This window comes from Sciurus vulgaris, assembly GCF_902686455.1.
Source record: "Sciurus vulgaris genome assembly, chromosome: 2".
Lineage (NCBI taxonomy): Eukaryota > Metazoa > Chordata > Mammalia > Rodentia > Sciuridae > Sciurus > Sciurus vulgaris.
Window position 1 is genome coordinate 200956478 of NC_136462.1, and position 24809 is coordinate 200981286.

At 32.8% G+C, this 24809-nt stretch overlaps 1 protein-coding gene across 1 annotated transcript in view; it reads right to left on the reverse strand.

Moving 5' to 3' along the window:
- Positions 1-24809, reverse strand: part of SYCP2 (synaptonemal complex protein 2) — an 84727-nt gene that overhangs the window by 10616 nt on the left and 49302 nt on the right. The window contains exons 24-34 of the mRNA XM_079129454.1: positions 12411-12538; positions 11411-11447; positions 8814-8884; positions 8658-8715; positions 8151-8206; positions 7681-7738; positions 7097-7265; positions 4948-4985; positions 4317-4484; positions 2933-3131; positions 1462-1667 (exon numbers count right to left, since the gene is read on the reverse strand). Of these exons, the coding sequence (XP_078985580.1) occupies positions 1462-1667; positions 2933-3131; positions 4317-4484; positions 4948-4985; positions 7097-7265; positions 7681-7738; positions 8151-8206; positions 8658-8715; positions 8814-8884; positions 11411-11447; positions 12411-12538 (1188 nt within the window). The remainder of the gene's footprint in view (positions 1-1461; positions 1668-2932; positions 3132-4316; positions 4485-4947; positions 4986-7096; positions 7266-7680; positions 7739-8150; positions 8207-8657; positions 8716-8813; positions 8885-11410; positions 11448-12410; positions 12539-24809) is intronic.

A 24809-nucleotide genomic window follows, 5' to 3' on the forward strand; every position in this document is an offset into this window, starting at 1 on the left:
TGTAGAAACTCAGTCTTGAAAAGGTATGTTGGGGATTATGTGGGGAGGAAAGCTATGGAGGCTAGGGTTTAGAAGTCCTTCTTCTGCTTTGAAGAGTATATAGTTCCACTCTCATCTGTCTGACATATTAGGAGTTTCCTATAAGATTTCATTTGAAAAATATTCTCTGTGAAGACTACTGATAAAAGGACCTTAAAACCTTTTAGGAATAAAAAGCACATTCACTTAAAAAGTGCTTGAAGGACAGAAGGTTAGTTGCAGCAGCAGTTTTAGATCTCTGCTACAGATGTGCTGAACAGTCATTAACAGTTTTCCTTTTTCTTTTTTTTCCCAGCAGTGCTAGTGATTGAAAGCACGGCCTCGTGCATGTAAGCACTCTACCACTGAGTCATTAATTCCACTTTGTATGCAAAGATCAGTATGTATCAAGAAAATATTTGAGCATTTATTACATATCAGGTACTATGTTCGCATAGTTCAGCCTAAAATTTTAACTGCCCCATTTTACAGGTGAAAAAGATGAAATGCAAAGAGATTAGTTAATTTATGCTACATGGTTAGCAAATAGTGAAGTCAGAATTTAAACCCAACTCTGTCTGACTGAAAACTCTCACCTATATACAGTAATAATGAACAACATGAATATCTTTGCGACCAATTGTTTTTATTTCACTACTTCAAAATTACCTAACTTAAGCCATATATAAAACACAAGCAAAAAAAGGTTTGTAAACTGGTACCAAAGTACCCAAAATTCTTTAAAAAGTACATCTCAAAATAAGAAAAGTGCTCCTCATAAACATTAAACATTTCAGTTACCTACCTCATTTTGACCCTTAATTGCATTCTATCTTTATTATAGATTTTTAGACATTTAAGCATACTTATATTAAGAAACAGTATATATAACTTGATATGTGAAAGAAAAAATTCACATCATTTTTAACTTTTACATTCATTATTTACCTATCAGTTTTAAACTTCCTTATAAAAATTTAAAGCAAACACTTTAAGTTATACAGTTTTGAACTACGTTCTTATCAATTTACTTGTCAACTTGCAATTTTAATAACTGAAGTTTCTTAAAAGGTTATGGACTTTGAATTATGGTGAAATGTAAAGGAAGTACCTGTGATGCAGAAATAAGCCTATTCAAAACTAAAAAATGTATGCAGTTCTGATGTTCAGATGAATAAGCAGAAGGGACCATTCCTAGCACAGAACCCTCATCTGCACACTGTTCTGTCACACCATCCTGTGCAGCAGCTATACATGAGTCTGTCAGATTCACTGGGAACTGTAACTTATTTGTCATTATGTCCTCTTACCCCAGGCCCCAGACCAAATTCAAAATCTTAAATACAAAAGTTATATATATTTGATTAAGATCATAGACAAATGATTTACCATCTTTAGACAGATACATCCTATTCCATCTCCCCCTCCCTCCCTGACCCTTACCAAAAACAGAGGTCTTGGAATTGGTGAGCAACTTTCACTTGCACATAGCAAGTTTGTTTCATTGTTTTTGGATGAGTTTACTGGACCTCCAACTTCTTTGTTACTGTTTAAGGATTCAGGTGATGAAGATTTTAGGTAAGGTGACAGAGATTTTGTTCTATAGTCATAATCCTGAGTAAAATCCTTTTCCGTTATATTCTCTATACCTGTATTGCCTCACAAAATACAAACAAAATAGATGGCAGGTGTTATCAATGATGTCTGCTTTAGAAACAGCATGATTAAATTCTAAGAATATGATCATTTATCAAACCCTAAAATTTTAGCTATATTTTAAAAAGATAAGCTTTCACAGGTTGTCCCTCAGTGGCAGAGTGCTTGCCTTACATGCCTAAGACCCTGGGTTCCATCCCTAAAACTGAAAGATTCCAAGCACCACTGAAAAATGAAAGATCAACATTCCATAAATTAAGACCATATGATGTTTAAAATATTTTGTAAGACTCTGAAAAACAGTTGAATTTCATAATGTTCAAAACAAATTTCTAACAAAATATCTACATTATGAGCTGATCTAAATATTACCTTGGTTATTTTATCACCATAGGAAATAGTGTTTGTTACATATTAAAGTCATAGAATTTTATGATTAGAAAGGTTAGGAAAATCATCTGATCTGAATCTCTTATAAAATGAGGAAATTCACTGGTGAAATAAGTCTTAAAAGAATTCTCAGTTTTCAGGTGAAATCAGGGCATGTACATCTGTCTTTTCAGTATGTGCTTATCTAAAGTGACAGTGGTTCTAAGCATTAGTAAAGTAAAAGAACACAATCACTAGCTACTTAGGGAAAGCATAAGTACATTAACTCATCTACATGTCAAATTTTATGTGAAATGAATAACATTTAGAAATGTTTTAAAAGATCCTTACAAGGAATTTAAAGTGATACAAAAAGTGAGAACTTCGTTTCTTTTCTAAAAAGACACACATATGCCAGAGCTCCGAAGAATATGAATTTTCTTTACAATTTATTTTTAAAAAGCAAAACACCTATTATGAAGATAATTGACTGTTAGTCCACAGAATGATCATGATATTCTTTGGACCTTTGTCAATAAATTATAAAAAGGAAAAAATAGAAATCCCTATAATCCTGTGTTTTTAAATATATTTTCAGCTAAAAGCACATTAAAAGTAAGCTCTTAGTTTTTACTATAACTTGCAAACATGTATTAAATGTTTTCCACATTGAAGCATTTGATCTTTTAACTTCCTAACATGAAAAATTTAATAGTGACAACATTCCCAAGTTAGCAAAAATCAAGTTACTAGAATTACCTTGTATAAATTTTAACTCCCTATAATCTTATGTATCTATATTCTTAATCCCTCAAAATTAATGTACAAATTATATTTTCACATAATTGGAGTTAATTATTCAACTACAATGCAAGAAAATGATACTGACATCTCATTACTTCTACAGATGATGAAGTCTCAGATAAAGATGAAGGAGATAAATCAAGGCTATTATCTTTTATAGTATCTTTTAGTAGAGATGAGTATTTCAATTCTTTTGATAGTTCTTTTTGGGTATCAGCAGAGATGACTTTCTGTTGTTTCTTTGGCAGTTTCATTGTTTTGGTTCTGGAATGGATGTTTTCCTCCTAAATTTATTGATAATCTTGAAGTTATACTTGAATACAAATACTTACACTTGGATACATAAAACAAATCCTTGAAATACTTATTAAATGTCTTACATTACTATATACAGGCATCACAAGGGCCTAGGCATTAGTGAAAAACTTTCTAACATACTAGGTGGCATAAGACAAATGTGCAGGAAAATGTAATGCTTAGGTACAATAAACAAGAGATATAACTAAAATGCTGCAAGAGTTCAAAGATTATATCCAATTTAGGGAAACCAGAAAGAATTCCTAGATTTTGAAGTATCTGAAGTACTGAGACATGGTGAAAGGAGGTGGGGAGGGGAGGACCTACTGGGAAATGAAGACAACTGATAGAGTGAAGACAGTAGAAAGCTCAGGTCTTGGGGTACACCTGGCTGTTAAACAGTTCTGGGTATATACTGGGAAAAAGTCGAAGAAAGCATGGAAAGGTATTTTGATGCTTAGAATGTCTGTTGAGAGGGAAATCTTTCAGGGTTAATTCTTTGAAGAGTAATAGGATGAAAAGTGACTTGGATTCATTTGACTGTATGTGATATACAATGTGGAGGTTAGAGATGAAGTCTCCCAAGTGAGAGGTACTTAAGATCAGCACAGTGTAGTAGTCAGAAAACTACCAGATTCCCTGGGTTCAAATTCTCTCTCTCGGTCATTTCCTTGTGTGATAAATCTGTAAAGTGCTTAAAACTGCAGCTGACATATTCTCTTTTACCTTTTTGTTAAAAAAGCTTTCAAACACAGGTGGCTGGGAATATGTCTGTAACATTACGAGTCATAGGTGGGGCAGTATAAAGGAAGAACCTGTCACCAGTATTTTTGCTTTCATTCAAGAGAAATATCTACAGTTTCCCAATAGGTTGTACTATATTTGAAGCATGATTTTGGAAAGATCAAGTACTTTTCTATTTAAAAAACAGCATCTTAAAGTTATAATTTCACTGGAGACAGACATGATTTTAAACACTAATGCCAACTTATAAAATTTAGTACTATATTGCCTAGGGACCAATTTTTAGAATTATAATAAAGAGTTTTCTCATGAAGAAGGTCAAATCTTAATAAAGAAGTGACAAGATAAAATTTCACATTTTTACAAAATATACATTTAATATTTTAAGAGGCTTTCAGAAATTATTAAACTGAACTGTATCTATTTACCTTTATTAGAAAGCTCTCTTTAAAAGAATGTGACAATTCTTGTTCACTCTCCGATTCTGAATTTGAGAGATCTTTATAATTTTTTTTAGTTTTTGCTGCTCTTCGTGGAAGTCTAGTTCTTCCATCTGGAACTGTCTCATCCACCTTTTTGGTGTTTTTATTGTATGCCTTTAGGAGAAAAATTCCTGAATATTATTAGATCAATATTTAAGATTTAAAAAATCCAAGCTTCTTGCTATAAAATTGGCACTAGACAGACATAAAACATTTGGTAAGAATAAAATGATTCTTGATTAATGGATTTTGAATGATTATAATGTTTTATTTTCCCATTTCAAATATCTTCTTTATCACTTTTTCCCCTTACCATTAAATCTGTAAAAGACCTGATATAAATTATCTAAAGTAAAAGAGAGGTCAAATGTACCAGTAAACACACAGAATGAAATAAACTAAAAATAAGGCCAACCTGATGCCAAAAAACACAAGTCAAGAGAAGTGTGCAAAGGCAGGAACAATTGTGGAAAACAAGTAATTGATAGTTAAGAAAATTATGAGATGGCAAATGAATTATTTTTATATGATAAGAAAAAAATAAAGAGAATGTTTAAACACAAACTTCTTACTTTACCATTTTAGATCTTGGTTGACCCTTATCCAAGGATGGTTCTGCAATTCAAAATAAGGGGAAATTTTTCAAATAGATAAGTTTCTTAGAGCCATTGCTGCATGTTAAATTAAAAAAAAATTAAAAAACAAGAGCATATTTAAAAAAAAATTTGTTAGTACTTAATGAATCTCCCTCCAGAACACAGGCCCCCTCCCTTACAATTAATCTTCACTCTTCTGTTGGAAGAAGTTTGCCATTGGTTGACAGACTGCTTGGGGTCCATTCCCTTCCTCCAGGCTTCCCGTCCCACCCCATGATACTGGGGATTGATCCCAGGGGGTCCCTTTTCAACTGAGTTACATCCCTGGTTGTATTTATTTGAGACAGGGTCTCATCAAATTGCTGAGGCTGGCCTTGAATTTGTGATCCTTCTCTCCCAGCCTCCTGAGACATTGAGATTACAGGCATGTGCTACCACATGTAGCCATTCCCCTGAATTCTAGTTAGTATCCCGTGGTACCACATCGCAGATGGGGAAAAAAAATCCATCTTTAAACTCATTCAAAAATTTAAATTTCAAGAATTGATAACTCTTACTGTATAGTGTTTGGTATGGTATGAATTGCCAATCTTCCTCCTTCTAAATATAATAAGATTCATAGAATAATATCATGTCCTATGCAATATTCCATGATTTGCTTTGTTTTTCATACATCATTATGTTCCTAAGATTTACCCATGTTACTGATAGTAGTTTTAGTTCCACTTCCCTTTTTTTCCTTTCAAGGATAATACCATCTTTTTACATATCCACCACTGAAGCCTAAGAAATGAGATCATCCAAGTCAAAGGAGTAAAGCTTATTTGGAAGAAAGGTCTTCTACTCCTGGCAATTAATCAGCTTATACATATTAACTTGTTACTTAATCACTTATACAAAGTAATTCACATAGAAGTTCAATTTTGTAAGTATTTACTAATCATAGAATTTAACTTCTAAAATATTGAGATTTCTGATCTTCTGCTTTTTAAAAAATGTATCAATTTGGACATCTTCCCACTAAACTGTAAGTTCCCTGAGGGCATGTGAGCCCTATTGTGTTTCTCCTTGGTTTATAACACATAGCTTCAAAGTCCAGACTCCATGACTAGATCTAGCTTTACCTTTCATTATTGTCTTACAAATATAATAATCCATGTTCCAACTACCCCTATTCTGCATTCTCTGAATATACTATGCTATTTCATATTTCTGTCCCTTTTACCTATTATAATTCTGTTCCTTTTCTTCCTGATGCATTTGGTTGAAAACTCATGTTTGAGATTCAGTCTCATTTCTAAACATACACCCAAATTCACTTTTGTCTAGTTTTAATTCTCTTTAAGCCATGCCACTCACCACCAGACACTGGTTATTTTTATCCTGAAATTCAATAAAAGCTGATTCCCTTAAAATAACTATAAATTTAACTGAAAAATAGTTGTCTTCTTTTAAAAATGAAATAGTCTTTGTCTTTCAGCAAACACTGACATTGATCTTCAGTTAAAAAAATGGTAATTATCTTTAGCCAAAACCTATACCTCAAACTTGTGTTCAACTACTTTAATAGATTAATTTTAACAAAGACAGAAACCATAATCCAGGAAAATATTTTTTGTAAGACTTGAAAATTGTATTCCTTCTGATATATATTTTATTGTACCTAAATGAATTCCTTAAACACATGTACATTAGGTACAGCTGGGATACAGGATGTTGAGAAGTAAATATACACAATGAAAGCAAATAACCATAAATAGATAAATGTTAGTGTCATAGCTTAAACTCTGGTTTTGTTTAAGGGTGCTGAGTTCATGAGTATTTTGTATACTATTCACAATAATTAATTAGCTAAATTACAGTTAAGTGAGCCTCGAGTAGAAAAGTGAGAAAGTATGTCATGAACCAAGGATCATGGTAAATCATATTTTGTGTCCCTACAGTCCTATTTAAAAAGTAATTTAAATATACTCATAGTGTACAAAACAAAAACATAACTAACATAGTATTTTGTCTTATTTGTAGGCATATGTTGTTGTAAATGGTCTACATATAAAAGTATTCTTATCAAACAATAAAACAATATAATTGAAATGATAAATTTGCATTATTTCTTTAGTAATTACTTACTTGGTTTCCTGTTCTCACATTTCTTCACATTTTTATTTCTGCTATAGTCTATTAGCTGTGGTTTTGATTTTGGTTCTCTTAGCCAGCTAATATCTGTCCTGCTGTCATCACATCTGTATTCTGTTTCAGTATCACTGAAGAGATTTTTCTTTTTATGATTTGTCATACTCTATTTTTAAGAAGATATTTGAAAGAGATGAATAAATATCTTATTAAAGGAATTTAAGCCAACCCTTCTCCCTGCAAAAAATCCAGGAAATCTTCTCATTTTTTTAACATACCAATTTAAGGATCAGCACTAAGGATCTATTCAAGAAAGTCATTCAGAAATACAGATCGGATAGTGAGTTTATATTTTTGTGTTGGTGTTAATTAAAAAATCAAAATAATTTACTTTCAGTGATATAAACTAACCCTGTTAAAGGAAACAGCAGACATTGTCATATTAATATGGTTAATTTCATAAAGGAATAAAAAAACGAAAATATTTTTGTTTCCCATTTCTTTGATGATAATCTTTGGCATTAAAATTTATTAAAAGAAATGCTGTTTTTACTAGAACACATGATGATATTATAACTTACTCTTTCATCTTTTGTTTTGAGAGAAGGTTCAAGTTCATCATGATTCCTTAAACCTACCCTTAAGCAAAAATAAGAATTAATGTAAAAATACCAGTCGTACTTGTTTTCTTAAGCCAGCATGCACTGGACAATTAGATCTGAGTTTCCAACCTGAACTCTTTCACTAATCAGCTATATAATTCTGGCCAGGTCACTTATCCTCTCTGCCTTAGTTAATTATAAAATAATGTGTGTGGATTAAAGAAATATACAATTACAACTCTAAGTACAGATAATTTGCAAATTAACTGAAAAAGTAAATGCTGAAGTAACAGAATCATGATGGAAATAATCATGACTAGCATTTTTATTTTACTCCTCTCATATGTTAAAAAATCTCAGAGAAACAGACTGAGGCAAGTTACTTAAGAGGGGAAAAAGACAAAATTAAGTTTTAATCTGAGTTATGTAGTTATAATAAAAACACCTACAATTTTAATGAATTATCCACACAGGCTTCTGTAGCTGTAGCTTGAAATTCTTGGATCTATATGGTGAATAAACATTAAAAATAAAGAGTAGTCTTAGTGTCAAGGTAAACAAAAATTAAGGAAATAAGCATAAATTCTAGCTTCTATCATTTCAAGGAATCATAAAAATTGACAATAAAATCAAAAGGTACAATAAATGTAATAAAATATACTAAAAGCAAAACAAATGCAAGCATTTGGTTTAAACCTGTCCCAACAAGAAAACTGATTTTCTTGATAGAATAAGTCCTTTTACTTCTCCCACTCATTTCTCTCTACCTTATTACAAAGCATTTAGAACAAAACCCCTAGATATACCTAGGCTGGTTATCCAAATAAATTTTCATATATTTAAAAAATTTTTAAACTATATCCATAAGAAGATGCACATAAAAAATACACTCTTAACTGTATAATAAATGTAAAATAACTACTGAATAAGTACAAAATCATTAATTTCTAGCTTACTCCAAGTTTTATAATAGGATCATCAGCTCCATTCAAATTAAAATTATAAACATCATTCCTGTGAAATTAAAGACAAATATTAGTTCCATTATATAATAAATACGTTTAGTTTCTTCAAATGTGCAGAAAATGAAAAGATTTATGAAAAATACTTACAATGGGCATTTGGAAGTAACATTAACGAAAGTAGTCTTCAGTTTTCTATAACTTTTTTTCTGAACTTTTTCCTAAATACAAGAGGTTTACATAAAACCATTTAAACTTAGATTACTGTTTACCATATATAGCAAAGAAATTACATGTGCAATTAAATTTTCATATATTTCATGTTTCCAGTTGTGCTTTCACTACTATAAATCTGGCATTTGTAACATTTTCCTTAATGTGAGTTGAATAAACATATACCCCAAAGAAATGAAATCACCACCTATAAAGATACCTTCACTCCCATGTTCATGGTGGCATTATTCTTAATATCCAAGATAGAGAAACAACCTAAAGTGTCTACTACTGACAGAGGAATGGATAAGGAAACTGATAAACACACACACACACACACACACACACACACACGAGGGACGTTATTCAGCTTTAGAAACAAGGAGATACTACCATTTGCCACAACATGTATAAACCTGGAGAGTATTATGCCAAGTGAAATAAGACAGACACAGAGGGAAAACTGCATGATTTCACATGTGAAATCTAAAGAAAAGGTTGAGTATATAAAAATAGAGAGTAAAATGTGGTTATGAGTGGGGCAAGGAGAAGGAAATGAGAAGTTGGTCAAAGGATAGTATGTAGGGATGAATAAATTCTAGAGATCTAATACAGGACTACAGTTAATAATGTTATATTGTTAGGTGTTTTTTGGCTCCCCCACAATGAGTAAATTATGTGAAATAATGGATTTATTCATTTTCTTGGTCATAGTAATCATTTTACTATGTAATGTCATCATTTCATGTACCTCAAATTTATACAAGGAAAATATCAAACATCCACACTAAAAAAATGATTTGAATGAATGTACTAATTAAAAACATAATATTATAAATCTAGTAACAAATCTTCATTCCTTAAAATTTACTGACATTACAGTACTTAAATGACGTTCTGACTAGTACTGTAAGCTACATTTGAGTGATTCTAGAAACTCAAAGCAAACATGTTTCAATTTTACTGGATTCTCATTTGCTTTAAATTCTTAAATAGAAAACTTTGAAAGAAGTTAAAGCTTATGTAAAATTTAATGTGAGAGAGACAAAATGGAAATTACTAAACTAGTATTACTTGTGGAAAATATGCATAAGATTATTCACATAGGTTATACCTCAAAATAAATTTAGTCAGATCACAAATTACTGAATTTAATAAATTAATAGTTGTACTGTTTTATTAAAGACATTAAACTATGATTAAATAATATGGCTAAATAATCAAAATCATCATAAAACTAATTTAATATCCAGTAAGTTATAAATATTAAAACCTAAAACATTCATTGTAATTTGTGATTTATTTTCAATTTGAAATTTTGGCTATTTCATATAGAATGATTTGCATTATCCCCAAAACCTTATCTCTCAATATATCATTCCTCTGATCACTTATCTGACTTACCAATGTTTAGGTATGTATGTTCATTTACTTTTTATGCATCAGTGTACTATTATTGCTAGGTGTTACAAAGCATATAAAACGGGATCTGCAAATGTGAATACATGTATGTATTATAGAGGTACAAAGGTGAATAAAGGTGTTAAAAGAAGATACAAGGATGACTCAAACAGTTATAGCCTGGCAAGACAGGAGACGGGGTGGGGAAGGAGAAGCCTGTAACAATGAATAAAATTTTTTTTTAAAGTACAAAAATTATTTCTTTCCAATTGAATTTTTTCTTGGGGGGGGCGGTCAGGGAACCTTGGAAACTTTTCACAAAGAAGACAGACTCCAAAGCAAGACTCCCTAAAGGTAATAAGATCTTGCTAATCAGAAAAGGTGGTGAGAGAGCCTACTCAACTCTGAGTTCTTTTCAAAGAAGATTAAAGAGAATAAGTACATAGGGAAGACACATCAGGGAACCTCAAGTTATCCTGTTTCAGCTAAATAAGAGTTGTCCAGGAAACAGATATTAAGAAATAAGATAATCTATTAAAGGGAGCAGTGTATCATTCTGGTCTCCACATAATTTAGCAAGCAGGTTTCTAAACCAGAAAATAACATGACTGAAGCTGTGTCATTCAGAAAGAAAATGAGCCTGTACTGGTTGTAATGAATGGATTGGCAAAGAAACATACTATAAGCAAACAGAATTATAGAAAGACTACTGTAACAGCCCAGGAATCAAATAAGAACCGAAAGACAATAGGAGTTGTTAGAAAGAAGAGAAGATTCAAGAGGAATCCCTTACAGAGGGTGAACTTTAGAACCTGGTAAGTGGACACAGAAAGTAATTTTAAATAATAAATTCAAGAAAACTGATATTTTTGTCTGGATTAATAGAGAATATTTTTACCAAATCAGAACTTAAGAATGATCTACAATTGTCAAGACAGATGGGATAAGTTAGCAAAAAAAAAAAAAAAAAAAAAAAAACACCCAAACAACAAAAACCAGTGATATGGACATATTGAACTATATATAAAAAGTAAAATCTTGGGCTTATATAAAAGAAGCATCCAATTCCTTCTTACTAAGTTTAGTATCAAGTTTGACTACAGGTTTGGTGAAGTTAAATTAAGGATACCTACCTTACTAAGTTGTAGGTCAGGTTTATTTAAAAAACCACTATAAAAAAGATTTTGACAATATTTAAAGAGCAATTAAATATCAGATTATTTTTCATAAAAACCTATTTTATATAAGGCAAAACATTTGTCACCAAATCTATATTCAATATGCTATAAATAATCAAAATGCAACAGCTATATTTTTGAAGCTTTACTAAGAGTAAATAGCAACTAAAATAGTTAATTATAAGTTGAATCAGTGAAACAGGAAGTACCAAACAATTTAAAATAAATGGTTTTGTTCTGAAGGTCATTTATAGATGTCAGAATTAATTAATTTGAATTAAATTAACAGGGCCAGAATTAATTTAAATTTGAATTAACAACCTGACAGCTGCATGTAGTGGCACAAGCCTGTGATCCCAGCAATCGGCAGGCCAAGGCAAGAGGGTCAAAAGTTCAAGGCCAGACTCAGCAATTTAGCAAGGCCTAAAGCAACTTAGCCAGACCCTGTCTCAAAATAAAAATAAATAGAACTGGGATATAGCTTAATGGTAAGGCATCCCTGGGTTCAATCTCTAGTACCAAAATAATAACCAATTAACATTCAGAAAGATGGCAAACAAGGAATACATTATTTACCATGTTAAAATAACTCATTTCAGCTCATTTAAACTTAGTATTTCATTAAGCAACCTGCTTAAATGAATTTAGTTTTACTCAGTACTAGAGTCCATAAATACAATCCAAAGATACTTGCATCCTAAAGATTTACTTCTAAAATGGTATATATATTGATATGGCATTATTTGATACTTTATAAAATGTAACCAATCACTAGAATGACATATTTCAAATTTAATTCCCTTTCTGTGTAATCTAAACAACTACTGCTTATAATAGCTACTATATGTTTTCTATTGGATAGTTACATGATTTGAATGCAAATTTGAAACTAACATTTTTTTAAAATTCAGTTATCTATCAGAAAAACATTTATGTCTGAAATTTATGAACATACCCGTCAATCAAAGACTCCTTTAATTTTCTTGTAGACTTCATGTCATCTTTTGGTTTGTATCTCTTATTAATTTGGCTTATTAAGGTTTCTGCTGCATTAGTAAATTCTTTTCCTTTTGACTTTTCTCTCTGAAACAATTTATAAGTTACTTTAAAATTCTCCCAATTAACTTTCAAAGGAGAATAAAGGCTAAATATAAAAATTTAAGAAAAATCTGGTTCTATTTATACCTACAAAGAAAAATAAAAGAGGTCCAAATTATTTAATAAGTTTGGGCTCCCTAAAGCATTAGAACCACCCAGGACAAGTCTTTTAACATAAAGAATTTTGCAGAATGCTCTAAAGAGTATAATAATAATAACAACAACAACAACAAAACATTGGGAAAGGGGAAAATAAAGCTAGTTCTTTGTAAATATTGATCTTCAATAAAATTGATAAATCTCTAGCCAAGTTAAGGGAGGGAGAGAAAAATTACTAATATTGATAAAGGAAGAGGGGCCATCATTTTTGATCACCTGGAAAATTACAGTGATAAAAAGAATATCATGAATTCCATGTCTACAAATTTTATAACTAGATAAAATGGACCAATTTCTTGAAAATACATTTTACCAAAACTCATGCAAGGATAAATGGATTGTTTGAAAATGCTGCATGTATTGAAGAAAGTGAATCTATAATTAATCTCCTAAAACAAAAAGCACCTGGCCTAGATGGGTTAACTGGTAAATTCTATCAAATATTTAAGGAAGAAATTTACCAATTCTTCACAATCTTCCACAAGAGAGAAATGGAATATATCCTAACTCATTCCACAAGGAAAGTATGACACTAATGCCAAAACCCCAGACATTAAAAAGAGAAAACTACAGACCAGTATCTTTCATAAACACAGATGCAACAATTCTCAACAAATTATTTGCAAATCAAGTCTAATAATGTACTAAAAAAAGTTATGCACAACAACCAAGTGGTATTCTGGTATGCCAGGTTAACTGAACATCTGAAAATCAATCAGTGTAATCTATCATATAAAGAGGCTAAAGGTGAAAAATCTTACCACCTGAGGCCCGAAAGCATTTGACAAACCCCAACTTCTACTCATAATACAAATTTGCAGTAAACTGCAAATAAAGGAAAACTTCCTTAACTTAAAGAACATCTATTTAAAAAATTAAAATTAGCACTGCACTAAATGGTGAGAGATTGAGTTCCTTTCCTGCTAAGATCAGAACAGGCAAGGATAGTTCCCTCTCATCATTTCTTTTCAACATTACACTAGGAATTCTGCATAATGCAATACAGAAATAAAAGGTATACAGATTGCAAAGGAAGAAATAAAGCTGTCTTTGTTCATGGATGATCTCATTGTCTATGTAGAAAAATTAAGTATTAACAACAAAAAACTACAACTAATAAAACACTACAAGTTTGCAAGATACAAAGTTAGTATACAAAAGCCAGTTAACTTTTTTCCCCACACTTTTTATTGGTGCATTATAATTGTGTATAATGGTGGGATTTGTTGTTACATGTTAGCACAAGCACAAAACATAAGAATATACTTTGGCCAATATCTCTGTGGGCACTTCCCCACTCTCTCCTCTCCTTCCACACCCTGGTCCCTTCTTCTAGTCCACTGCTTCCCTTAGATTCTCATGAGGTTCCCTACCACCTCTCTTTTCCTTTTTTTCCTATCTCCCACATGAGAGAAAACAGATTACCCCTGACTTCTGAGTTTGGCTTATTTCACTTAATATAATGTTCTTAAGTTCCACCCATTTTCCTGCAAACAACAATTTCATTCTTCTTTACAGCTGAATAAAACTCTATTGTGTATGTATACCATATTTTCTTTATCCATTAATTTGCTGATAGATAACTTGGCTGGTTCCATAGTTTTGACGATTGTGATTTGTGCTGCTATAAACATAGGGATGCATGTATCACTGTAGTACGATGACTTTAATTCTTTAGGACAAATACTGAGGAGTGCTATATCTGGGTCATATGGTACTTTCATGCCTAATCTTTTGAGGAACCCTCCATATCAATTTTTAGAGTGGTTGTACCAATTTACAATTGTACACTTTTACAGTGTAAAAGTGTTCCTTTTTCTCCATATCCTCTCTAGCATTGTTTCTATTCTTTTTAATTATTTTTTTATTTTTACAGACTTTTTAAAAATCATTTTTATTATTATTTTCATTCACTGTACACAAATGGGGTACATCTTTTCGTTTCTATGGTTGTGCACGATGTAGATTCATACCATTTGTGATAAATGCCATTCTGACTGCTGTGAGATGAAATCTCAATATGGTTTTGATTTGTAATTCCCTAAATGCTAATTATGTTGAACTTTTTTTAAAATTTTTTTTATTGTAAACAAATGGGATACATGTTGTTTCTCTGTTTGTACATGGCGTAAAGGCATACCATTTGTGTAATCACAAATTTACATAGAGTAATGTTGTTTGATTCATTCTGTTATTTTTTCCCTTCCCCCCACCCCTCCCACCCCTCTTTACCCTCTATACAGTACTTCCTTCCTCCATACTTGCCCCCCTCCCTAACCCTAACTCTAACCCTAACACTAACCCTTCCCTCCCCCCCATTATGTGTCATCCTCCACTTATTAGCGATATCATTCGTCCTTTGGCTTTTTGAGATTGACTTATCTCACTTAGCATGATATTCTCCAATTTCATCCATTTGCCTGCAAATGCCATAATTTTATCATTCTTTATGGCTGAGTAATATTCCATTGTATATATATACCACAGTTTCTTTATCCACTCATCAATTGAAGGGCATCTAGGTTGGTTCCACAGTCTGGCTATTGTGAATTGAGCAGCTATGAACATTGATGTGGCTGTATCTCTGTAGTATGCTGATTTTAAGTCCTTTGGGTATAGGCCAAGGAGTGGGATAGCTGGGTCAAATGGAGGGTCCATTCCGAGTTTTCTAAGGAATCTCCACACTGCTTTCCAGAGTGGCTGCACTAATTTGCAGCCCCACCAGCAATGTATGAGTGTACCTTTCTCCCCACATCCTCGCCAACACCTGTTGTTGCTCGTACTCTTGATAATCGCCATTCTAATTGGGGTGAGATGGAATCTTAGGGTGGTTTTGATTTGCATTTCTCTTATTACTAGAGATGTTGAACATTTTTCCATATGTTTGTTGATTGCTTGTAGATCTTCTTCTGTGAAGTGTCTATTCATTTCCTTAGCCCATTTGTCCACTGGATTATTTGAATTCTTGGAGTAGAGTTTTTTGAGTTCTTTATAGATTCTGGAGATTAGTGCTCTATCTGAAGTATGATTGGCAAAGATATTCTCCCACTCTGTAGGCTCTTTCTTCGCATTGCTGATAGTTTCCTTTGCTGAGAGAAAGCTTTTTAGTTTGAATCTATCCCAGTGGTTGATTCTAGCTTTTATTTCTTGTGCTATGGGAGTCCTGTTAAGGAAGTCTGATTGTAGACCAACAAGGTGAAGATTTGGACCTACTTTTTCTTCTATAATCTGCAGGGTCTCTGATCTGATTCCGAGGTCCTTAATCCATTTTGAGTTTAGTTTCGTGCATGGTGAGAGATATGGGTTTAGTTTCATTCCGTTGCATATGGCTTTCCAATTCTCCCAGCACCATTTGTTGAAGAGGCTATCTTTTCTCCATTGCATATTTTTGGCACCTTTGTCTAGTATGAGAAAATTGTATTTATTTGGGTTTGTGTCCGTGTCCTCTATTCTGTACCATTGATCTACCTTTCTATTTTGGTACCAATACCATGCCGTTTTTGTTACTATTGCTTTGTAGTAGAGTTGAAGATCTGGTATTGCAATACCCCCTGTTTCACTCTTCAGGATTGCTTTAGCTATTCTGGGTTTCTTATTCTTCCAGATGAATTTCATAATTGCTTGCTCTATTTCTGTAAGGTACGTCATTGGGATTTTAATTGGAATTGCATTGAATCTGTATAGCACTTTTGGTAGTATGGCCATTTTGACAATATTAATTCTGCCTATCCAAGAACATGGGAGATCTTTCCATCTTCTAAGGTTTTCTTTAATTTCTTTCTTTAGTGTTCTGTAGTTCTCATTGTAGAGGTCTTTCACCTCTTTTGTGAGATTGATTCCCAAGTATTTTATTTTTTTTGAGGCTATTGTGAATGGGGTAGTTTTCCTAATTATTCTTTCCAAAGATTCATCACTTATGTATAAAAATGCATTAGATCTATATGCATTGATCTTATATCCCACTACTTTACTGAATTCACTTATGAGTTCTAAAAGTTTTCTGGTGGAATTTCCTGGTTCCTCTAAGTATATAATCATATCATCAGCAAATAGGGATAGTTTGAGTTCTTCTTTTCCTTTTCGTATCCCTTTAATTTCTTTGGTCTGTCTAATTGCTCTGGCTAGAGTTTCAAGGACAATATTGAATAGAAGTGGTGAAAGAGGGCATCCCTGCCTTGTTCCAGTTTTTAGGGGGAATGCTTTCAGTTTTTCACCATTTAGAATGATATTGGCCATGGGCTCAGCGTACATGGCCTTTACAATGTTAAGGAATGTTCCCACTATCCCTATTTTTTCTAGTGTTTTGAGCATGAAGGGGTGCTGTATTTTATCAAATGCTTTTTCTGCATCTATTGAAATAATCATGTGATTCTTGACTTTAAGTCTATTAATATGGTGAATTACGTTTATTGATTTCCTGATGTTGAACCAACCTTGCATCCCTGGGATGAAACCCACTTGATCATGGTGCACTATCTTTTTAATATGTTTTTGTATGCGATTTGCTAAAATTTTGTTGAGAATTTTTGCGTCGATGTTCATTAAGGATATTGGTCTGAAATTTTCTTTCCTTGATGAGTCTCTGTCTGGTTTAGGTATCAGTGTGATATTGGCTTCATAGAATGAGTTTGGGAGGGTTCCCTCCTCTTCTATTTTATGGAATACTTTAAAGAAGAGCTCATTCCAATACTTCTCAAAGGTTTTGTAGAACTCGGCTGAGAACCCATCTGGTCCCGGACTTTTCTTTGTTGGTAGGCGTTTGATGATTTCTTCTATTTCAGTACTTGAAATTGGTCTATTTAAATTGTTTATGTCCTCCTCGTTCAGTTTAGGCAATTCATATGTCTAGAAACCTGTTGATGTCTTTGAAATTTTCTATTTTGTTGGAGTATAGATTTTCAAAATAGCTTCTAATTATGTTTTGTATTTCAATCCTGTCTGTTGTGATATTTCCTTGTTCATTCCGAATTTTAGTGATTTGGGTTTTCTCTCGTCTTCTCTTTGTTAGTGTGGCTAAAGGTTTATCAATTTTGTTTATTTTTTCGAAGAACCAACTATTTATTTTGTCAATTTTTTGTATTGTTTCTTTTGTTTCAATTTCATTGATTTCAGCTCTGAGTTTAACTATTTCCTGTCTTCTACTACTTTTGGTGCTGTTCTGTTCTTCTTTTTCTAGGGCTTTGAGCTGTAGTGTTAGGTCGTTTATTTGTTGAGTTTTACTTCTTTTATTAAATGTGCTCCATGAAATAAATTTCCCTCTAAGTACTGCTTTCATAGTGTCCCAGAGATTTTGATATGATGTTTCTTTGTTCTCATTTACCTCTAAGAATTTTTTAATTTCCTTCCTAATATCTTCTGTTATCCATTCATCATATAATAGCATATTGTTTAATCTCCAGATGTTGGAATAGTTTCTGTGTTTTACTCTTTCATTTATTTCTAACTTCAATCCATTATGATCTGATAGAATACATGGTAGTGTCTCTATCTTCTTGTATTTGCTAACATTAGCTTTGTGGCATAATATATGGTCTATTTTAGAGAAGGATCCATGTGCTGCTGAGAAGAAAGTGTTTTCGCTCTTGGTTGGATGGTATATTCTATAAATGTCCGTTAAGTCTAAATTATTGATTGTGTTATTGAGATCTATGGTTTCTTTGTTCAATTTTTGTCTGGAAGATCTGTCCAGTGGTGAGAGAGGCGTGTTAAAATCACCTAGTATTATTGTGTTATGGTCTATTTGGTTTCTGAAATTGAGAAGGATTTGTTTGACATACATGGATGAGCCACGGTTTGGGGCATAGATGTTTATGATTGTTATATCTTGCTGATTTATGCTTCCCTTAAGCAGTATGAAATGACCTTCTTTATCCCTTCTGACTAACTTTGGCTTGAAGTCCACATTATCGGAAATGAGGATGGATACTGCAGCTTTTTTGCTGAGTCCATGCGCATGGTATGTTTTTCCCCATCCTTTCACCTTTAGTCTATGGGTATCTTTTTCTATGAGGTGAGTCTCTTGCAGGCAACATATTGTTAGATCTTTCTTTTTAATCCAATCTGCCAGTCTATGTCTTTTGATTGATGAATTCAGGCCATTAACATTCAGGGTTATTATAGAGATATGATTTGGTTTCCCGGTCATTTGGTTCATTTTTTAAATTTTATTTATTTATTTGTTTTTTTGACACAACTTGTTTCCTCCTTTATTTGACAATTCTTTTAGGATAATTCCTCCCTTTGCTGATTTGCTTCTTTGTTTTTCATCTCTTCCTCATGGAATATTTTGCTGAGAATGTTCTGTAATGCTGGCTTTCCTTTTGTAAATTCTTTTAGCTTTTGTTTATCATGGAAGGATTTTATTTCATCGTCAAATTTGAAGGTATCATGTAAAATTTAATTAGAAAATTCATAGTTCACAAAAGTACATATATTTTGTTGACAGCTTGAGACATTATCATAAACTTACTTAAGATATGCAACAAAATTCACAGGCTTGACATTTAGTACTATAACATTTTACACTGGATCTACTGATATTTGTGTTAATAAGGTGCACTTGAAATAATCGATTCAGACTACCTACCAATGAATTGATACTTTATTGTATAACCAATCTATTGGTTTTACAATGTTTAGTAATCAATTATTTCGCCAATAATTTAAATGACGGAGATTGAGTTGAAAACACCACTGACATGTATCTGCATAGCAGGTTAAATGTGCAACCACTTCAAAGAGAAATGACCCCGTCCCGCACACAGGCCTGGGAATGTGCTCCAACACCCAGTTCTCCACAGAAAACATGGCGACAGCACATAATTTCACAAGCAAGGCCCCTGTGTTTTAGACTTAGACTCACCTCTGAGCCACCGAGGTTTATGTTAGCAGTTACCGACCTTTTCAGCAACAGTCCTAGCCGGGCTCCTTTCCCGCGCCTGCCCGCGCCCCTGGCTCAGAGGTGAACATTTTTTCATATATTTGTTGGCCATTTGTATTTCTTCTTTTGAGAAGTGTTTAATTCATTTGCCATTTATTAATTGGGTTATTTGGGGTTTTTTTGTTTGTTGTTGTTTGTTTCGAGTGCTTTATATATCCTGGATATTAATCCTCTGTAAGAAAAGTGGCTCACAAAGATTGGTTCCCATTCTCTAGGTCCTCTCTTCACATTCAAAATTGTTTCCTTTGCTGTGCAGAAGCTTTTCAATTTGATGCCAATTTATTAATTCCTGGCATTAATTCCCTGAGCTTTAGGGGTCCTATTTAGAATTTCACTGTGCCTGTAAGCTGGAATGTCTACCGTAAGTTTTCTTCTAGGAGCTGCATAGTTTCTGGTCTAATTTCTTGGTCTTTGATCCATTTTGAGTTGATTTCTGTGCAGAGTAAGAGATAAGAATCTAGTCTCATTTTTCTACACATGGATAACCAATTTTCCAAGGACCATTTGTTAAAAGGCTATCTTCTCCAATGTATGGTTTTGGCACCTTTGCAAGGAGCAGATGACTGTAGATGTGTGAGTTTGTGTGTCATCTATTCTGCACCACTGGTCCCTGTGTCTGTCTTTATGCTTGTACCATGTGGTTCTTTCTACTATAGTGTTGTGGGGTATATAATTTGAAGTCAGGTATTGTGATGGCCCCACCACTGCTTTTGTGGCTTAGAATTTCTTTGGATATTCTGGGTCTTGTATTCTTCCAAATGAATTTCAGGACTATTACTTCCTAGTTCTAAGAAGGATATTATTGGTATTTTGAGGGGGATTGCATTTAATCTGTATATTGCTTTTGGAAGTATGGCCATTTGCACAATATTAATTCTGCCTCTCCATGAACAAGGGAGGTCTTTCCGTTTTCTTTTGCTTTCTTCAATTTCTTTCTTCAATGAGTATAGTTTTCATTGTAGAGGTATTTCACCTCCTTAGATTTATTCCTAGTATTTTTTTAAAAGGCAACTGTGAATGGAATTCCTTTACTGATTTTTTTCTCAGTAGATTCATTTTTGTATATAGGAAAGCTATTAATTTTTGTATGTTGATCCTGTCATATGACACTTTGATGAATTTATTTGCTCTAATAGAGTTTTTTGGATCTTCTGAATATAGGATCATATCATTTGCAAACTGATAAATTGACTTCTATTTTTATTCCTTGTATCTAATTGCTCTGGCTAGAATTTCTAGCACTATTTTAAATACAAGTGGTGAGAGTGGACATCCTTCTCTTGTTGCAGATTTTAAAGGAAATGATTTGTTTTGCCTCATTTGCTATGAGATTGACTTTGAATTTTTAATATACAGCCTTTATGATGTTGGGGAAGGTCTTTCTATTCCTAGTTTCTTCAGTATTTTTATCATGAATGGTGCTGAATTTTATCAAAGGCCCTCTCTTCATCTGTAGAGAAGAGTAAGTAGTTTTGAGTTTCATTATATTTATGTGAGGAATTACACTTATTGATTTGTATGCATTAAATCATCTTGCCTCTTTGGGATAAAGCCAAGTTGGTTATGATGTACAATGTTGTTGAATATGATTTGCATTTATATTTTATCAAGGATTTTTTTTTACATCTAAGTTCATCAGGGATATTAGTCTGTAGTTTTCTTTCCTTGATATGTCCTTATCTGGCTTTGATATAAGTGATACTGGCTATCATAGAAAGAATTTGGGAGTGTTCCATCGCTTTGTATTTCATGGAAGTTTGAGGAGCACTAGCATAAGTTCTTTAAAGGTGTGACAGAATTCAGCTACGAATCCGACTGGTCGGAGGCTTCTGTTAGTTTTACATTTTTAAAATTACTATTTCTATCTCATTACTACTATTGCTCTGTTTAGGTTTTCTATGTCCTCCTGATTCAATTTCTGCAGGTCACATGTGTCTAGAAATGTACCATTTCTTCTAGGTCTTCCAATTACTTGAAGTAAAAGTTTTCAAAAAAGTCCCTAATGATCCACTGGATTTCTGTGATGTCTGTGATGATTCTCCTTTTTCATCTCTAACTTTATTATAAATTTGGATCTTCTTTTTCTTTTGGTTAGTTTGACTAAAGGTTTATCAATCTTATATATCTCTTCAAAGATCATTTCTTTGATCCTTTGTATTTTTTATTCTCAATTTCATTGATTTTGGCTATGATCTTAATTATTTCTTTTCTTCTACTGGTTTTGGAATTGGTTTGTTCTTATTTTTCAAGGGCCTTGAGATAGATCATTAGGCTGTTTATTAGGGAACTTTCTGATTTTCTTATGTAGACACTCATAGCTATACTTTCCTCTTAGAATTGCCTTCATAGTGTCTCAGGGGTACTGGAAAGTTGTATCATTGTTCTCATTTAAGTCTAGGAATGTTTTAATTTCTCACCTGATTTCTTCTATCACCCATTCATCATTCAAAAGTATATTGTTCAAATCCATATGTTTATATGTTTATATCCATATGTTATTTAGTCTCTGATCATTTTCTGATGTTGATCTCTAATTTCATTCTATTATGATCTGGTAAGCTGCATGAAATTATATCAATTTTTTTGTATTTGATAAGTTGCTTTGTGACCTAAAATATGATCTATTTTGAAGAAAGTTCCATGAACTGCTGCAAGACAGTGTATTCAGCTGTTGGATGAAATATTCTATACATGTCTGTTAAGTGCATTTGATTTATGACATTTTTGAAGTCAAAAGAGTCTTTACTGAGTTTATATCTGGATGACCTATCTAATAGTATATGATGTAATCACCCAGTATTATTGTACTGGGGTCTGAGGCTTTAATTAAAGTAGTTTCTTTTTTATATAATTAGTTGCACCCATGTTTGAGGCATAAGTATTTATGATCAGTTCCTTTACCAATATGAAGTGACCTTCTTTGTCTTTTCTGATTGATTTTAGTTTGAAGTCTGCCTTGTCAGATATGACTGTGGCTACTCCTGTTTGCTTCTGGGCTCCATTCATGCAGTATATTAATTTCCATCCCTTTCACTTTCAGCCTGTGATGACTATCTCTGCCTATAAGGAGAGGCCCTTCGAAACAACATACAGTTGGATCTTACTTTTTAATCCTTTCTGCCAGCTTATATCTTTTAACTGAAGAGTTGAGACCAGTTATATTCAAAGTTGTACAGAGAGAAGTTTATTAATTCCTGCCATTGTGATTTATTTATAATGTTTTATTTGGTCCTGTTTCTCATTTGCTTAGCTGTTCTTCAAATGAGATTTGTTCACTGGTGAGCTCTGGGGTTTGTTTTTATTTTTTCTGTGTGGAGTATTTCTTTAAATAAATTCAGTATGCTGGCTCAGTATACCAGTATTCCAATCTTATCTTGGAAGATTTTTATTTTTCCTTTGATTTTTAAGGATAGCTCTGCTAGATATAGCAATCTTGGTTGACAGTTTTTTTTTTTTTTTCAGGACTTGGAACACCACCATTCCAAGTCTTCCTGGTTTTTAGAGTCTGTACTCTGAAATTCTAAATAATTCTGTTTGCCTTGCCTCTATATGTGACCTGATATTTTTCTCTTGAGGCTTTTAAAATTCTATCCTTGTTCTATTAGACATTTTAATTTGAGAGAGGGTTTTTGAAAAATATTTCTGTAATTATTTACCTGAAGAGGTTATCCTTTCCATTAGCCTGCATCTCACAACCTCCCTCAATTCCAATGATTCTTAAATTTGGTCTCCTAATGTTGTCCCAGAGATCTTGTATATTCTGGTTATAGTTATTTATTTAATATTGCCAGAATGTTCAAGGTTGGCTACTTTATCTTCCAACTCTCAGATTCTCTCTTCAGCATGGTCTACTCTATTAGATATTCAACTGCACATTTGGGTCTTTTTCAATATCTCTATCTTCTCATTCAATTTCTCATTCATATCCTGTACTGGCTTACTTTATTTATTCAGTTGTTTTTCTGTGTTCTCTTGGAATTCACTGATCATTTTTATAATTATGCTTTTTAATTATTTATCTGGTACTTCATTCACTTCAATATCTTTGAGGTCAGATGCTGGTGAACTTAGCAGGTATTATGTTAACTTGATTTTTCATTTTTCTTATACTCCTATGTTGGTTTTAGGCATCTTTTTGGATGGATTTCTCTTCCACTCTTACATGTGGGCCTTTTTAAGGTATAACCTTTTCTTGCCAAAGTTTCCTAGAATGATCTAGACTGGGAACCCCCTCATAGGTGTGGTATCCACAGCCTTTTTGTTAGTTCTGTTTTTACTGTAGTAGTGGATGTCTGTGAGTAGAACCTAAGGGCTCACTCTCATCCCTTTCTACTTGGGGACTGACTGGTCATTAGTTTGAATTTTTGTCTCTTCTATTCTTTATATTAACAGAGATGAAGTTTGAATATTGTTAATATGGGTGTGGAGGAAGGTGTGCAACCCTTTGAGTTTAGTTCAACACCAGAGTCTCCACCTTGTAAACTTCTAGTGTCCTTATAGGTCACCACCACCTCACAGAATAGGGGGAAACAAACAATAGCAACAACCAATGCAAATAATACATAGCACTAAAATAAGTACCCAGTTCATACTATGACATCTATAATATTAATCAGCACAATAAACAGGAATGGGGGAATCAGCACATGCCAACAGAAAAACAATAAGTAACCATGAACTAGAGCTGGCATTAAAACAAATAGCAGGTGTCAACTAGGTCATCCACAGCTGTAATTCAAAGAGCATGGATGGTGGGTGCAGGAGTTATATAAACCAGTTAGTTCTAAAAGATGGTGGGAATACAGTTCATTAAGAGAAAGGAAAATAAGGTAGAAGTGAGTTTACAATGTTTAAAAGGGAACACATAATACAGAGAAGATATAGTAGGTAATGTTGTGAGGGAAAAGAAAAACATGCAAAGAAAAGAGAAAAGGAAAGAACAGTTAAATTTTGCTATTAGCAAAAGAAAAAGGAGACAAACCAACAAAGACAAAACCAAACCTAAAAAAACAATTCAAAGCCCTTAACCCTCAAAACACAAGATAAGAAAAAACAACTGTTCACAACAGTCAAATTATGGCATCAACCCAGATGCCCATCAGCAAATAAATGGATCAAGAAAATGTGGTACATATACACAATGGAGTTTCACTAAGC